Below are 17,997 nucleotides of genomic sequence, written 5' to 3'. Positions count from 1 at the left end.
ATAAATGTGACCCTCCACGAGAAAACAGGGACAAAGGTGAAAGCACTCCCACAACACGCCTCCACTTTAAAACAAAATATTTCGATTTTTACACGATTTATTAGCGTGTTCAGAAACTTGCCTCATAACTGATTTTTTTTTATTTCACAGGACACACTAACACAGTAAATTAAAGCGTGCGCAGCAGAACAAAGAAACGTGCAATGCTAAAAAACAAAAGCTGCGTGCTAAATAACACAACACGCTAAGTACGCGAAAAAAGCACACAAAACATGACCAAGGCAAAAATAATGGAAATAATTCTCAACCCATTTTGTCAACTCTACATTGGACTCGTGAAATAAAGAAACAGAGTGATGTAAATGTCTGTTGTGTAATGGTTTATTGAGCCGATAATGCTTTTGTGTTTGCTAAATTTTCGGTGGTTTCGAATTTTGTTCCTTGGTTGGCTCAATAGAACCTCGTCTTTGCACCCGCCTCAAACACAAATCCTTTTCTAACAGCAGAAATTGGGCTGGCAAATAAACGTGGCTAAGAAGACTTTATGCCGCTCACTCTCGTCCGAATTTCTTACCAGCAAAACGACGTTGGCCAGCAGCTATCCTGGGAAAAAAGAAAGTTTTCATGCACGGAAAGCGAAACATCAGTGCGCGATGGAATGTTTTATAACATAGCGCGTGCAAGCCCTATCTAATTCCTATTGAGTGATCATGATGTGATTCGTTATCTACGCACGGCCGTGCGGTATATAAGATGACGTGTGCATTTGTAGTTAGCTAAGTCGAGTTGTATAGCTGCAAGTTCTAGTCGTTTACTCCGAGTTGGCTATAACCACTCGTAGCCAACAAGGGTAAATGGAATAATTGTTTTATTAACTATAAATCTACTGGATATTTCATTTTGATGTAAACGAGGTGTTAGTGTGAGGAAACAAAAAAAATTGTGGCACGGTGTTCACTTCTTGAATTGAATGAAAAACGCGAGGAAAGCGAGTGTGAGAGTTTTCCCCCGAAGAATTTCTCCGAACAATCACCTCCAAAGTCGTCTACGCATTCTGGAAAATTGTGAAAACAATTAAGGTTTAAGGAAAGACCCGAAGCAATAGTTATTGGTAAAAATTATTCGTCTTGTGCAAGCCGGACGAAGCAATGGTTAACATAATTTTGTTAGGCCGGCGACACACTTGGCAATTTTATTCGCCAAATGTGCTCGCCCGGTGGAGGGATTTCGATTTTCGTCGATCGCCGCGACCGGCGTATAAAATGGCTGATATCTGGCATAAACATTGGCGATTAAATTTGGCGGCATTCGCTGGCGATCAAATTCGCCGCGATCGGCGAATAAAATCGCCTTTAAGCTTACATGTTTATGGCCCCAAGGCTGTCACCAAGACTACTAAGTATTTTATTCATTGCTAAAACCGAAACGAAAGTGAGCTGATAGTCAAATAAGTTAATTGATGTATGAAAGGACAAGACAAAGACTAAAAGGTAATAATAAGCTTTTATTCACTTTATATTAATATTATTATTATTTAACATCAAATCCCGCTTTTTATTTGTTGTGAAGATGGGAACTAAGGCTTTGAAGATCAAATCCCGCTTTTTATTTGTTGCGAAGACGCAAACTAAAAGCTTTGAACATGAAATCCCGCGTTTTATTTGTTATGAAGACGCGAACTAAAGCTTTGAACATAAAATCCCGCTTTTTATTTTTTTATGAACACGCGAACTAAAGCTTTTGGACATGAAATCCCGCTTAACCTTTTATTTGTTATGAAGAAGCGAACTAAAGCATTGAACATAAATTAAATCCCGCTTTTTATTTGTTGTGAAGACGCAAACTGAAGCTTTGAACATGAAATTCCGCTTTTTATTTGTTGTGAAGACGGGAACTAAAGCTTTGAACATGAAATCCTGCTTTTTATTTGTTGTGAAGACGGGAACTAAAGCTTTGAACATCAAATCCCGCTTTTTATTTGTTGCGAAGACGCGAACTAAAAGCTTTGAACATGAAATCCCGCTAAAGTTTTTATTTGTTATGAAGACGCGAACTAAAGCTTTGAACATGAAATCCCGCTTTTTATTTGTTATGAAGACGCGAACTAAAGCCTTTCACGGTGGGCACAAAGTTACCCCAAAACGCTCACCTTCATTCATCTTTTTCGTTTTTGATACTGGCTACCTGAAATTTTGCATAAATATTATACCTCGATATAACGAATAAATGTCAACATGTGACGAAAGATGAGTACGAATCAAACCAACAAGGATGAAATTTGTTTGATCCTGAAACAAGAGGGCAACAGATCATTACAGCGCTAGCTGTATACATATACAAACTGTGACAAACACAAAAAACCACAACAGATCGACTTTATCCTCTTTGTCTCTTATGAGTTCTATTAATTTTTTTTTACCTTTGAAGGCTTCTTGTGGAAAAGAAATACATGGCTAGATACATATACATGGCTTCAGTTTTTTGCTTAATAAGTATTTTATACACCGCCGGTCTCTAGGGATGTTCCCAATGTTACATAAACTTGTAGGAAATGCACATGCTCATTCACACAGTTAATGTCCTGGTTAGAATGTAGCGCTTCTAGTGTCGGTGGCTAGTGGTGGATATTCACCTCGCCGCTTCGCGGCTAGGTAAATATTTACCACTAGCCACCTCCACTTCGGTGAATAGTTGTTAACTGTTCTGAGTATTTTTTGTTTCCTATTTTAGTTAATATATTTTATGCTATAATTATTTGTATTTATCCTTGGCAAGGTAAAATTGTTGTTGTTGTTGTTGTTAATTTGTTTCCACGATTCCGGGCTGCAGTTTTACCCAGACCAGCGGCATGGAATAAATCATTTGCGCTATTGATGGTGATCGCACAAGCCCTTTGATGGAAGTGATTTTTAGCTAGTTATTTGTAAATTTGACTCATTGTGTAGACGTGTAGGAATAATGACAAGAATGTTTGCGATTTCGCAATTGCATAAAACAAATAGTTAAGAATATTTATTTGCTCATGGTGAGAACCAGCGACACGAGCAACACAATTTTCATCTGAACTGAAATGAAACAAAGTGAAAGAGCGTTAATTGGTAATTTGGCACTGGAATATAACTATTTGTTTGTAGAAGGTTATCGTAATATGTTGTAAAACTGATCTCTTCTATTTTGTTCTGTGCAATAAACTTACCACTGACCGCTGGGTCGTTTCCCTGCGATCTTTGTTAGATTATGCAAAACATAGAAACTGAGGTTTTACTCCTTCAAAATAACAAGCCATAGGGGATACAAAAATTTAAAGGAAATTCAAGAGTTTTACGGAAAAGAACTTCCTTGTGTAACGGCGTAAATTCAAATAAGGTGGTGCGGAAATTATACACTATTTATAATGCGCCTCCATCGATTAAAGAAAACAATTTCAATTTAACAAAATACGGTCTTGTTAACGTCCTGCTGGCCAAAGAATGATGTGTAATTCATCAGTTTAAACTACCAAACATGCTTTATTCTTTTAAATTCGCTGGCTTTAATATTTACATCCTCTTTTGCCTTTAATGTAAAAGGAACTAAAATGCTCAGCTGTTTACCAGTATACATGCTGTTTAAATAAAAACGCGCAGTTTAATTTGCTTTTTGAATTGACACTGGAAGCTACCTGTCTACCAGAAAAGGAGATTCAATGAAATAGGCTCATTCTGATTGGCCGAGGTGATGTAAACGACAAATTAAAACAGCAAGGCTGACGCAGGTTGATACGTATTTTGTTGAACTTAAATTCTGCGATTACTAGGGTTTGTTTCAATACGACGTAACTTAAGGGGCAGTCAGATCTTAAAGCTTGGCGATTTCTAGAGTGACAGAAAGCGAATATGGATTCCATAGAAGAGAAACTTGCAGAGATGTCTGAACAGCTCAAATCAAGAAACACAGCGAAAGTTGTTTTGGAGACAGGGTTTTATGCACTTATTGTGTTATTGTTGTTCGTTGGAAACTTTATAACTCTTTTTGTTATAACGTTCAACCGTCGCATGCGAACAATCCCGAACATGCTTGTTGCCTCGCTCGCCGTTACAGACTTTTTGCTGGGAACACTCTCGGCAGGTCCTATCGCCCTTACGACATTGGCAACATCCCAATGGCCTTTCAACGAAACAACTTGTCAATACCAAGGATATGTAGCTATAACTCTGGGAGTCGCATCGACGCAAACTCTTGCCTTGATGGCAGTGAACCGGTATTTTCGAATCGTTAGTCCAAACAAGTATCGACGCTACTTCACTAAGAAGAAAACAACGATCATGATTCTTGTCTTGTGGTTCTATTGCATGTGGGCGCCATTACCTTACATCCTTAGCGGGCACAAGATGGTGTTTCATCCATCCAAGTTCTTCTGCTATCTCCAAATCGACAGTGGTCCATTCACGGCGTTTTTGGTGACCGTTTACGTCGGGTTACCGACGTGTGTGATGTTTTTCTGTTACCTAAGAATATTCCAAACTGTTCGTAGCCACAACACTAATTTTCAGACTACTGGCGTTGCAAGCAACACAGTAAACGCGGAAGAGATTAAGATAGCACGCACTTTGTTTGTGATTGTGGTGTTTTTCAATCTCTGCTGGACGCCCGTCTTGTTGATAGATATCGTGGACACGATTCGGGGGAGCTGGACGTTTCCACGGGAGGCTTACATGGCATGGAGCTTTTTGGCCACTATAAACAGTGCATTGAATCCTGTCATATACGGTATACTTAACAAGAACTTTCAAAAGGAGTATCTAAAGGTCCTTCGCTGTGGTTACTGTCGATCGCAAACAACTATAGAACCGTTCATCGCGACTGAAAAGGGAGCAAGCTCGGTAGTTTCAGCCGTTTAGGCGCAGAAAAATAATTTTACTTAACAGTTACATGTATGAGAAGCTGGGTTTATTTTTAGTAAAACAGAACAACTCAAAAGTAAGCCCTAAAATGTATCTTTTAATTTAAGCCTTGATGTGAAAACCAGTTAATTAGAAGAAGTGGTAAAACAACTGTGGCATCTTCTTTCTTATTGGTAAAAACACCTGTCTCGCGGTTTACCTCTTGTTTCGGCCTGACAGCTTTGGGAAGCTTAAATTAATCCCGGTTTTTACGGCATTTAAGTTGAGATAAATCGACTTCCCAGTCATAATTTAATAATGGGAACAATTATTTCTGGAAATAATGCATTGGATGAGGGAAGCTGTTTTTGTTTTATTTTATTTAAGAAGAAAATTGACTTACGAATTTATTTGTCTTGTTGCTCGGGAAATGTGCAAGGAAGCTGCATGTAATTATAAAAATTAATAATACCATTGTGTCAATATTTTCACTTTTTTAATGGTCAGGCGAATAGGATTATCAGCACAATGCAATAATCGTGTTTATTAAATCAACATAAGTTCCGCTTGTTATTGGAATTATATTGCATAAGCGGCAATGTGTAAAAAAAACATATATTCGATTTACAAACGAGAAAATTTAATAAAGAGAAACACTATCGCACTTTCGTTCAATTTTAGTGCTTGAACATAAAGATTCTTGGGTTAGGTAGTTTTTCAATGTGCGTTTAATTTGGGAGACTAACAACTGGTGACTCCGTTGTGACATACTACCTGCTAAACAAGACGAAGAGCTTTTTAATGAGATTTTCTTTTCCTGTAACATGCTGTAACGAAATTGATGCATCTTCCTGTTAATTAAAACGCGGAGAGGCAAGTCTTCTCAATAAAAGCCGGCGATGACGGCTTCCGATAACCTTATCTGGCGACCATTAAAGGACGATTCGATAAAAGAACAAATGTAACTTATGAACATATACAAAGGTAGTGTCAGTATTGCTTCATATATATTAGTTTCGCTCGCGGTTTGCATACGTTAAAAAGTTATTATTTCACCAGAAGTCTGTAACATGGAGTCTCCATCTGAGGCTAATAATAAATCTAGACTGCACAGGAAAAATGACGTTGGAAGAATATTGTGTGGCTTGCTGGAATTCGAGGAACTGACGAGAAGAATATATTACTGATGTTCTCAACGACTAAATACAGTCAACTCTCACTATAACGGACACCTTCGGGACCACAACTTGGTGTCTGTAATAGAGAAGGTCCGTCATAACGGGAGTTATTTTCAGTACAGTCAACTCCCGCCTTGTGGACACCTCGTTATTACGGACACCCCGTATTACGGACAGGAGTTCAAGTCCCGGTGAATAAGAATTACTACGAATTACTACGCTACTACGGGCTTTCTCTATTACGGACACCAAGTTGGGGTCCGGAAGGTGTCCGTTATAGTGAGAGTTGAGTGCAATTCTTATTAGCCGAGACTTAAACTCTTGCCCATAATACGGGGTGTCCGTAATAACGAGGTGTCCGCAAGGCGGAAGTTGACTGTACCAGTCTGCTGTGACGCTTGCGAAACTTTTCCCTTTACATTTTTACAGTTCAGTTACAGAATATATTCTTCTTAGACGAAAGTAAGGTTTGGATGCACGTTTGCCATCTGCTCGCCTTCTATTTTCTTTGGTCAAAGTATGGACGCACAGGCTAGGATTGAATGATGACGAATATATAGCCTCTGTATGGGTATTTCCGAAGAAATCGAAGACGCGAAGATCTCAAGATTGAAGCGAAGATCTGAATTTGACCAAAATTTGCGCAATCAATTGAAACAGATATAAAACTGTTAAAACTCTTTAACACTACAGAAAGTATGTGTGATTTCTGAATTTTAGGATTTGACCACATCTCTGTAATTGGGACGACAGTGGTTTACAGTCACACAAAGTAAACTCAGTCTTTAAATGTCGTAAGTGACAAAAAACACTGAACAAACAGAACGTCGCCAAAGAATCCAATAATCCTTTATTGTTCCAATAACTGTCTTTATCATATGACCCGTACGGACCCGCGCGCAATTTCCTTGGAAAACTATATGAGAAAAAGTCCCGTATGAGGGCCGTACGCCTCGCTCTAGCAGGGCCGGAAAAAGCCGTACGGAACTACTAGAAAAGCGTACGGCCCCGCTACTGCTGCGAGATGCCGAAATGGCATGGAACCAGTGGAATCCACAGCTTTGAATTCAGATGAACGATAGTTAAGATTTTTCTAAATGCAAAGAATGTCCAACATGTTTATTAAAACTTTACTATCTAGAAAGTGATGTAGTTTGCAGGCGCAAAAATGTAAACAAAACGTGTTTAAACTTGGCAAATGATGAAGAAATACTCCTGACAACAACAATAAAATCGAAATAAAAGCCGTAAAAAAAAACCAACATAATCGGACAAAGACGTATCCTGGTTTGTAGTCATGATAAACATTGAAGAATAAAAAAAAGTAAATGCGAAGTAAACTCAAATTTCTCTTTCTGCTGCGTAATTTTAACTCACAACAAACAAAATGCGAGTGTACATGTTTACGACTAACCTGATCGATGACACAGTTTCCCGCTTATAAGCACAATTGGGACATCAACTGTAATGCAGAGCTCAACATCGTCGACGAACTAACGAATTCAGGGACTTAGAAGCAACAGTAGACGTTCATAAATCCTACGATCCGTGGTAAACAAAACAACTTGAAGCCAGTCACGGCAGTGAAAGAGTGGAATAAGCTCCCTATTAACATTAGATCTAGTAAGAATGTTAAGCTTTTTAAAAATAATTATGTAAATTACCTTAAGGAATCTTACGTAGGTCTTGACCATTTCTCTATTTCTTAAGTTAAACTCTATTTTAGTACTTTGTTTTTAGTCATTTTAATTGTATAATATAATGAGGGCCACTAGTTTTTCAGTTTTTAACTGTAAAGTGTTTTTACCCTCGTTAAATAAAGTTATTATTATTATTATTATTATTATTATTATTATTATTATTATTATTATTATTATTATTATTATTATTATTAAGCCGAAGGCTGAAGGGAAGCGAAGCTCGAAACAAAATCCTGAACTGCCAGTACAATCCCTTTCCAAGTCTTTATCATAGCTTAAGATGTTATGTTGTTTTAACGTCCAAAATCCTTCTTGGTGAAAAAATAAATTAATTCTCTCGTTTAAACCAATTGCGAATTTCGGCTTAGAAGAAACGTCGCTAAGTTGTTCAATCAAGATAAATTCAGTCTTCGCTGTGACGAGCACGACTAGCTGAAACGTCGTGCAAATTCTTTGTTGTACATAGTCCTTCATAAACGTTTCCTTTGAAATTTCTACTAACTGCAGTCATTTACGAGGAATTCAGTCGGATTTAAATCTTCTTGGAATGGAGCTGAAACTCGGAGATTTGGTTGACAATTTTAACAAAAGTTCAAAAACTTTGTACGCACATCGCAGTTCAAATGCACTTTACTGGCTTCCCAAACAAATTGTGAGCTACCATTGGCGTTTCAAAATGCGCGCGAAACGGGCCGCCGCGTCTGTATCCAGGAAAGAAAAACCAAAACAAAATTCAGTGGTCATACGATAAAATGCTTATTGACTGAGTTAGGTCGGGCCGGACGGGAAAATATTTGGCTCTCGGTCAGGACGCACGGACCTCGCTGCGCTCGGTCCGTACGTCCTGACCTCGAGCCAAATATTTTCCCGTCCGGCCCTCCCACTCAGTCAATAAGTACATAATATTGCTTTTCGTGAATTTAAACAGTGATTAAAGCACTTTGTTATTGAACTGAAATGTCTATCAGCTGCTAATTACACTGAATAAACGTTCAAACCGCTTTAATACGAAAAACGAAGATCTGCTTAAAATAACGAAGATTTGCAAAAAAAAAAATTAAAATTAAAGAAAATGCGACGAAAACAAAAACCGTGGGTACCCATAGAGAGGCTCAAAATAGACCGTGACTACGCGACCAATTTTTATTCTGGATAAAAATAATTAACAAATCGACCACATTTTTCCATTTTAATGTTGTTGTCACATGAATCAAACTTCTGGTGGTCTTTGTAATAGTCGTCGCGCTCGATTTTAACCGCTTTAGGGACGGCCGGGTTTTTCCACAATAGCCACAAACCTGTGCCGAGATGTAAAAAGACATCTTCAATATATAGTAGCTGTCTTTATCTCTTGAGTTCCATTCACCTGAAGTGTCTTTACATTTTGAATTTGAGTCGGAGCACCGAATCATGATCAGTTTCTAATCTGATATGACTCCAAAGCACAGCACATCATACTTCAATGCTGTCATCACCGACGAAAGAAGAGACCAGTGATTCCTATCAGGTAGGTTTAAATCCTCACTAAGTGCCATTTTGATAAACATCGAAAGGTATAAATTTTCGTAATTCCATTCGCTTGTTTTCAACAGTTCTGCTCTTCTCCAAAAATTTGTTCGACCAATCAAAGGCGTGCTCTAAAAAATATGTCCACGCGATTAGCTACTAGTTCGCGGCGAGAGCCGTCTACGTCATTTTCTCGCGCGCCTCGCGCGCAAGGTTTCACCCCGGCCCCTTGTTTTAGAAATAACCCTACACACGAAGCTTATGGCACAAGACACATCACCAAATATGCAAACTTCTGGAATTATGGACTTCTGCAAATAGTCAATAATTAACAAATGGTAAACACCACAGCGTTATGGATGCACGGGGGAGGATGCTAAGCACGAAAGAAACGTAAGAGTCCGACTCTAGTTTGAGTGCTCAGCAAACCTCCCAAGTGCATCCATAGCTCACTAGTGTAGCTATGGTGTTAACCATTTGTTTTATAGCACAACGTAAAGGGGGTTTTCTATAGTTTCCCTGCATTACAACTGTGCGTACTAAGGTTACTCTCTGTGAATTACCAGCGCAATCTCTGAGGAAAACCTAAAAGGACATCAAACTTTTTGAATAGGTAATAGACGTGCAGCATATAGCTAACAATCTTTCATTATTGTGTATTCTTGTAGGTATTCTAGATATGTAGATTTTCAAATTCACTTGTAAAAAATTGAAAAAAAGTAGAAAACTGGTAATTGTTACACTTTTTTCCTGTGTTGATCGCTTCCGCCATGTCGTGTCGCATCAGCGCGCGTGTGATCAAGTTGAAGATATTCCTCACCGTCCACCCAATGGGAAATAGTAGACGCTAAATTAACCAATCAGAGCGCGGTCTACTTTAGTCCAGTCCCTGAACTCTCTCTTCCAGCGCGCCCTTCATAGGGGTTGGAACCAGGCGCGAGAAGAGGGAGAGTCCAGGAAAACTTACATGCGCATGCTCAGAACAAACCAATCAGAAGCGACGAGTGTAACGTTACTTGCTTAGGACGCGCGCGCTAGGATTAAAAAGGCTCAAATGGCAAATTTAATTACGCGACCAAGCACGCGAAAAAATGCAAGAAAAAACTGTGCAAAATTGCATCTAATTAAAGCCAATGCAATGAAAAGCTACAAAATACTAGAAATAGTTGGTGGATAGCGATTTGTGTTTTGGCCGTTAGCTTTGAGTAGTCATTGACTTGCAAGCTAAGCTTTTATGAAAGTTATTCTGGCTATCCTGCTTTAGTACACGGTCGCGTAGTTGAACTCGTCATTTGTGCGCGCGCTTTTTCAAAAGTGCTGCCAAATACGGTTTTTCCCAATTTTGGAACAATTTTGGGGGAAAACTGGCGCATGCGCATGCAAGTTATCCTGGACTCTCTCTTCTCGCGCCCGGGTTCAACTCCGATAAAAGGCGCGCGGAAGAGAGATGTCAGGGACTGGGCTAGGTCTACTTAAGATTTGCTATAATTCTAATTTGCTCATGGTGACCAGCGACACAAGCATTGCATTTCGCGTATGCAAAAATGAAATAAAGTAAAGAGCGCTAACTGATTATTTCGCTCCGAAAATCATTTTTTATAAGGACAACTAAGGAGTTTGAAAATCTACTTTATTTTTCTCTATTCGATGACCTATATTTTTTCTCTCTGCGCGCCATCTCGGTAGCGAAATAACATGCTATACTATGCTCTTTGTTAGAATATATGAGGAGTAGAAACTTGTATTAATAGGGGTCATGAATGGTCCATCAAAATTTTGCAGTGCTCGCAAAATTAGGCTTCTGCTGGGAATGCTCGCAAAATTTTAGTGGGTGCTCGTGGTCGCATATTTTTACAAGTGTTCGCCTGGTCATTTTTTAAAAAGAGCTTGTTGCTCCCAAGGCTAAATTTGTCAATACTCGTGCTCGCAAAGAAAATATAGATTACTTCATGGAAAGTGCGTGCGTACGGTGTTTACGCACGAGTTGTTGACGTATCAGAAATCGAACGAGTGAGCGGAGCGAACGAGTGAGATTTCTGATACAAAACAACGAGTGCGTAAACACCGTACAAAGCACTTTCTATGCTGTAATTTGTTTATTTTATAAATACAGAGATTTTTCAACGCTGAACTGTTTTTTTTTTTATTATTATAATACCCTGGTACAAGCACACAAAATGAAAGTACGCTAATTTACAAAATGATAATAACAACAAAATCGTTGAAAAAAGACATTTCATGAGATTATTCTCGTGTCTTAAAATTGTTCTAATTGGATAAGAAATCGAATATCAAGAGTTTTTCACTCAAAAAGTACAAGAATGAAATATAGAAATACGAACTAAGAATACGTAACCGTGCTATTGCAAGGGAGGGCTATCTTCATCCGAAGAATCTAAAATACGTTTAACACGCTTGAAGGTGTGCTTTCTTGTTGCTGAGTACGCATTAGGCGACTGACTTACTGTGTTTATAGAAATGTTAAAGTGTCCTCCATGAAACACGGCTCCGCTAAATACACTTGCTCCAGGCAATGTTGGACTGTTTGACGACTGAAAACTACAAGACAGAGTTTCAGCTTCACTCTCTGTAGCCAATGCTCGATGAACTTTTGCAGAAGATTCAGTCGAGGTCGCACTCAGTATCCTTGACATGTTTTTTTTGCTGTTGTTGGGAAATGTGGCTATAATTGTTAATGCTTTGGACATTTTTGTAGCCTGAGAGCTGCATAATGTGACTGGGAGGTATGTCGCTGTCGTTTAGTTTTTGTACCATGCGTTTTCGAGCGCTGTGATTAGTCAGTCGTTTACTTGAAAGGCCTCCTTTTTCCGCCATGGTTTTCATCAGACTATTCAATTTGTTCTGACCCATTGCACTTGATTTAAACACAGTTTTTTCGACGAAGGACTTTTGGGGTAATTTATTCCGAGATAGAATGGCGCATCAGGTTTATTCATCGCGTCAGGTCTCTTTTCGGAATAAATTTTGTAAACGGCAACTGGATGTCTTTCAGGTGGACCGTTTGGTGCTGCGAAAGCCTTCGGTTTAACAGCTCTGACATTTCAAGTCGAGGTTCAGCTCCCGTATGCGTTCTTGTTTTCGTTTGACGTCCAGAATACTCTAGGTATTCAGTTCCGTCAGCTTCCATGTGAAGTTCCACGTCGCCCCAAGTCATCTGCCGATGTTCTTCACAGCCTCTCAAACCAAAATGCACTGAATTGAAAAGCCAGACTGTGTTTAGCAAAGCTTCGGCATTTGAGATTCCCAGTAAATTCTTTTCGAAAAGAATGTTTTCCTCCACATCAGTCAAAGCTTTGGCTGCGTTGGGTTTGTTCCCTTTGCCTTCTTTTTTCAGTTGTTTGCTGCGAGCTTCCAGACATTTTCTTGCTTGATCAAACATAATACTCGCAGAGTATTTGCGTTCTCTTAAATACCAGTTAAAACTTGAGAACAACTCTCTAAGGCTCGATGGTTCATAGTCTTGGCCATCTTTTCTTTTCACACTAAGAATGAATTCACTAAGGTAACGGCTGAGCTCTTCTGATTGCATTTGGATGTCTTCAATTTTTCTTTCTTCGTTTTTCTCCAGCAGAAATGTAGAAAGCAGATTCACATCCCGCTGCGTTTTCGCTCGAGTGTTTTTGTTTTCCTGCTCTGTAATATATTCTTCGATTCAGCCATAGTTGTTAATGAGAACGTTTTAAACCGTCCACAAATGTACTGCGAAAGGCCAAAAACTTTCAAGCAGTGAAAAAGCTAGCGCCATCGACAAAGCTACCACGTTCGCTCCACGTTCATTGAAAATGTTGATGCGTTTTGACAGCCGCTTTCTGATTGGACGAAACGGGTTTCTCACGTGTGAGAAAGTCGTTTCGCCGTTGTCATTGGCTGCGAGAATTTCCGAACCGTGTTTTCAACAGATCAATTCTAACTGTAAATCTCAGTATGTATGAAATAAAACGCTCTGCTCACATGCTCGCAAATGCTCGAAAAAACCATTCGATACCCCTTTGTATGCTGTGGGTAATACAAAAGTTGTAAGAGAAATTCAAGAGTTTTTTCGGAAAAATCCTCCTTGTGTAAAGTAACGGATAAATGCAAATAAGATGCGGAAATGATACATTATTTGATATTCGTCTCTAACGCGAAGAAAACAAAATGACAAAATCAAATATTGTTATCCTACGACCGGCTAAGGAAACAAAAAGAGGTAGTGAAATAGCCTTGTTCTAGTTGATTTTTTTTAACATTTTTTGGGTTGATGCATTATTCTTTTTAATATGAATTGCTGGCTTCAATATTGACATTCTCTTTTCACTTTAAATTTAAAAGGAACTGAAAATGTTCAGCTGTTTAAATAAAAATGTGCAATTTCATTTGGTTCTTGAATAGACCCTGGAAGCTACCAAAGCTACCTGTTTACCAAAAAGGAGTTTCAATAAGTTACGGCTATCTTATTGGCTGAGATGAATTTAACGACAAATTTAAAAAGCGAGCCTGTCGCCGCGCGATGAAATGTATATTGTTGCACTTAAATTCTACAATTATACCATGTTTGTCAATGCCATCTAACTTAGAGAAGCAGTTAGAAGTAAGAGCTCGGCGTTTACAAGAGTGAAAGAAAAAAAAATGGATTCTACAGAAGAACAACTGGCAGAGATGTCGAAAGAGTTAAAGTCAAGAAACACAGCGAAAGTTGTTTTGGAGACAGGGTTTTATGCGTTTATTTTGGTGTTGTTGTTTGTTGGAAACTTTATAACTCTTTTTGTTATCACATTCAATCGTCGCATGCGAACAATCCCGAACATGCTTGTTGCCTCGCTTGCCATTACAGACTTTTTGCTGGGAGCAATGTTTGCGTGTCCTATTTCCCTTACGATATTAGCAACATCCCAATGGCCTTTCAACGAAACAACTTGTCAATACCAAGGATATGTAGCTATAACTCTGGCTCTCGCATCGACGCAAACTCTTGCCTTGATGGCAGTGAACCGATATTTTCGAATCGTTAGTCCAAACAAGTATCGACGCTACTTCACTAAGAAGAAAACTACGATCATGATTCTTGTCTTGTGGTTTTATTGCATGTGGGCGCCATTACCTTACATACTTAGCGGGCAAAAGATGGTGTTTCACCCATCCAAGTTTTTATGCTATTTTCAAATCGACAGCGGTCCATTCACAGCGGTTTTGGTAACCGTTTATATCGGGTTACCAGACTGTGTGATCTTTTTCTGCTACCTTAGAATTTTCCAAACTGTTCGTAGCCACAACACTAATTTTCAGACCAATGGCGTTGCAAGCAACACAGTAAACGTGGAAGAGATTAAGATAGCACGCACTTTGTTTGTGATTGTGGTGTTTTTCAATCTTTGCTGGACGCCCGTCTTGTTGATAGATATCGTGGACACGATTCGTGGGACTTGGATGTTTCCTCGAGAGGCTTACATGGCATGGAGCTTTCTGGCCACTTTAAACAGTGCATTGAATCCTGTCATATACGGTATACTTAACAAGAATTTTCAAAAAGAGTATCTTAAGGTACTTCGCTGTGGAAATTGTCGCTCGCAAACAACTGTAGAACCGTCGAAGGAAAATGGAGCAAGCTTAGTAGTTGCACCTGTTTAGTCGAAGAAAATTATTTTACTAAATAATTACATGTAGAAGTAGCTGAGCCATTTTAAGGCTAACGGAGCAGTTCAAAATGATTCAAAATTGAGAAGAAAAAAAACTTTTTGGCGTAACAATCTGTAAGGGGTAATTACATCCCAAGAAACACTTTGTACAGCTTTTTGTCTTTTTAGCTTAGAATTCACTAGGCGTCATCTTTTAATTTGAGTCTTGATGTGAAACCAGATAATTAGAGGCACTTTCAGATTATCTAACGATGTATTTGTCTTGTTGCTAAGGAAATGTGAGACTAAACTGCTTGTAAATACAAAAATTAATAATACCATCGTGTAAATATTTTCATTTTTTTAATTGTTAGTCGAAAAGGGTGAAGGCCGGTTTATTCGTTACGATTTGTCGGCCCGATTTGTTCCAAGCAAATTTACACGCTGCGATTCGTGGCCCGGCTTTTGTTTGCCTATTCAAATTGAAGGGATGACTGATCAGCCCGATTTTAAAAATTTTTGACACTATAAATATATTTTTAAGAAATAGGGCCGATTTTTAAATGCGCACTCATTTTTAACTCGGAAAATTCCGAGTTTTGGTGATGGGGCCGATTTAACTCCTTCACTCCCTCACTCGATTCCTGTTAAACATTTTAATTGAATAATTAATTAATTATCAAATTGAATTAATCAATTAATCTTGTGAAGGGGCTAGGGGGTTGGGTAAAATGCCAACCCTACCTGTGTTACTTATCATGAAGAACACAGAGGCTATATATTTGTTTCTCAAAACCCAATGCTCTCCTTGTGGTACGCATTCTTCTAAAGGCGTAATACCCAAGCACAAGGAATTTTGTGCTAAACGCATGCGCATAAGACTTGACAAAGCAAATATTCATTTCCAAAATGGCCTCCAATGGTAAACACCAAGATGTCCGAGATAAGTAAACGACGTTCCATCCATGATCGAAATACACTTTTGTAGTCTCAAAAATGAAAAGGAGATGCAGAGACTGATGGAAAATCAAATTTTTGGCTTTCGCTACCACAGCGGACTCAACTAAAGGTGGATTTTCACTGACGCGTAAATTTTTACGTGCGTTTACGTTCGTGAAAAAATTTAGAGACAATGTATGAACGGCTTGCGTAAACGTGTGCGGAAGTCGTTTATACATTGCCTCTAAATTTTTTCACGCACGTAAAAAATTACGCGTCAGTGGAAATCCAGCATAAGTGTCATAAACGTTCCAGCAGTTACGAAAACCTGGGAAAAAGCTCGTTGTTTAGGCGACGTGACACGGTTAACTTACCATTTGCGATTTGCTTTAGTGGCAGCGTTTTTCATTTGTGGATCTGTTAAGTGTATGGACGTTCGATTCGAGAGTGGTCTAGTGTTTGTTGGAGAGCTCGATTTTGTGGCTTCGCTCAGCTTCGCTTGAACAAAAGTACACAAGCTATACGAATGGACTCACATCATTTGTGAAGAGTGGAATTATTTATGGTTTTGCTTTGGGAACCATCATAGGTAAGCTAACTGTTAAAATATTTAAATGTTTGTTATCGGGTATGGTCGGAAGTGCTCGTAAGGTCACCTGACAAACGACGTGCACTAAACCTTACTGAACTCAGCGATTCGCCATTTTTTTTAGTGTAGCTGTACATGATTTTTCTCATTTCAGGTGCAACAGTTTATTCTTTGATCAACATGTATGGAACCAAATGAACACTGCATTTATCCAAGTAAAACTTTGACACCAGCTGAGATACTTGTAGTAATATTGAAGTTGCAACACCTTGGAAGCCTTTCTGGACATTGCCTGCAGAACGAGTCAGTCATATGGTAAACTTCATGGAATAAAACTGGAGAATTACATGTACATTGATAAATTATTACAAATGTATTATACATGTTGGCTTGATTATTTTTATTTGCATGTGCGACATGTACATTATTCCAATGGAATTAATAAGACAACGCAGTGTTCAACACAATGTCAATGTCAATTTTTGTCCCTTTCACTCACCCAGACAACATGACACCAATCTATTCAATTTTGTAAATTATTATTTGTAAAGTATTTTAACAGAGTTAAATAAATATTTGTTGCTATTAGGGTAAAACTTGTTCATTTTATACTCTATAATGCTCTTTGGACAAGATTGCGAAAAAGCTACAAGAACACTAATTCATTATGTGCACGCCTAATAATTAACAAAAAATTATGTTCCAGGTAATAGGCTTATGTCAACACAGAGCCTCTTAATGTTGAGGTCACTGAGAACAGACTTTCCATTAATTCACTTTTCACTGGGTCATTGGCAGTACAGTTGAACCTCTTTAAAGGAGCATTTTGTCAATTTTGATGATTCCTGTTCCCATTAAATATCAGAAACTTACCTTTTGTTCATGTGTTGCCAATTATATTATGGCTATGTTCTCTTGTTATCTCAAACCCCCGGGAGGTCTTGAAGAACTTGTGGACTCCCACCCCCCCCCCCCCCCCCCAGGAAGTGCTCATTAAAGATGTTCAACTATACTGACAATGACCCAGTGGCAAGTGATTAAATGAAAACTCTGTTCTCAGTGGCCTCAACATTCACCCTTTCATGATTAATTTTTCCGAGTTCAGTGGCTCATAGCCACTTTGAATAGTTATGTAATCAAATCTGGGCCAAATCGGGCCGACAGATCGTAACGTGTAAACTGTGTTGCTCAACGCAACAGTAAGCTTAAGAATTGGATGAGCCGGCAACTTTTTGTTTGGCTCTGGCTTTCTTAAAGCGATAAACAAAGCCTCCAGATCTTGCGTTTTCACCAGTTGTGTTGCCTGGTGGTTATATTCCAAGTGAATGAGTGCCCCGTGAATTCAAGTGGATGTCTCGCAGGTTCTGAGACCATGGTGGTGCAAAATGTTCATCAATCCGAACGCTGAAATTTCTTTGTGTTTCGTTTTCATACTTGGCACCACAGTCACAATTGCCTTCGTAAACCACGTTTTTGTCCTTCAGATTGAAAAGGGACTTAATTTTCCTTATCAGCCAGATTACTTCGAAGATACAATTGTTCGAAGTAAAATTGTTCAGCTTGTTTATAAATGTGGAACTTGCCCTTAATCCATAATCACTTGCACCT

At 38.7% G+C, this 17,997-nt stretch overlaps 3 protein-coding genes across 3 annotated transcripts; 2 read left to right on the top strand and 1 right to left on the bottom strand.

The window, feature by feature from the left end:
* The first annotated feature begins 2,840 nt into the window (after positions 1-2,840).
* LOC144634817 (melatonin receptor type 1B-B-like) lies at positions 2,841-5,977 on the top strand. The gene has a single exon (XM_078493850.1). It carries the CDS (start codon positions 3,876-3,878, stop codon positions 4,878-4,880), a length of 1,005 nt encoding a protein of 334 aa, XP_078349976.1. The 5' UTR covers positions 2,841-3,875; the 3' UTR covers positions 4,881-5,977.
* A 6,222-nt stretch (positions 5,978-12,199) lies between these two features.
* LOC144637024 (zinc finger MYM-type protein 2-like) lies at positions 12,200-12,796 on the bottom strand. Its single transcript, XM_078496199.1, has one exon. The coding sequence runs from the start codon at positions 12,794-12,796 to the stop codon at positions 12,200-12,202; it is 597 nt and encodes a 198-aa protein (XP_078352325.1).
* Positions 12,797-13,860: 1,064 nt separating this feature from the next.
* Positions 13,861-14,874, top strand: LOC144637023 (melatonin receptor type 1B-B-like). Its single transcript, XM_078496198.1, has one exon. It carries the CDS (start codon positions 13,876-13,878, stop codon positions 14,872-14,874), a length of 999 nt encoding a protein of 332 aa, XP_078352324.1. The 5' UTR covers positions 13,861-13,875.
* Positions 14,875-17,997: the final 3,123 nt, after the last annotated feature.

Source organism: Oculina patagonica, chromosome 13 (assembly GCF_052425735.1).
Source record: "Oculina patagonica isolate OP01 chromosome 13, crgOcupat, whole genome shotgun sequence".
NCBI lineage: Eukaryota > Metazoa > Cnidaria > Anthozoa > Scleractinia > Oculinidae > Oculina > Oculina patagonica.
Note: the sequence above shows the minus strand (reverse complement) of the source record. Positions and strands in the feature narration are given on the sequence as shown.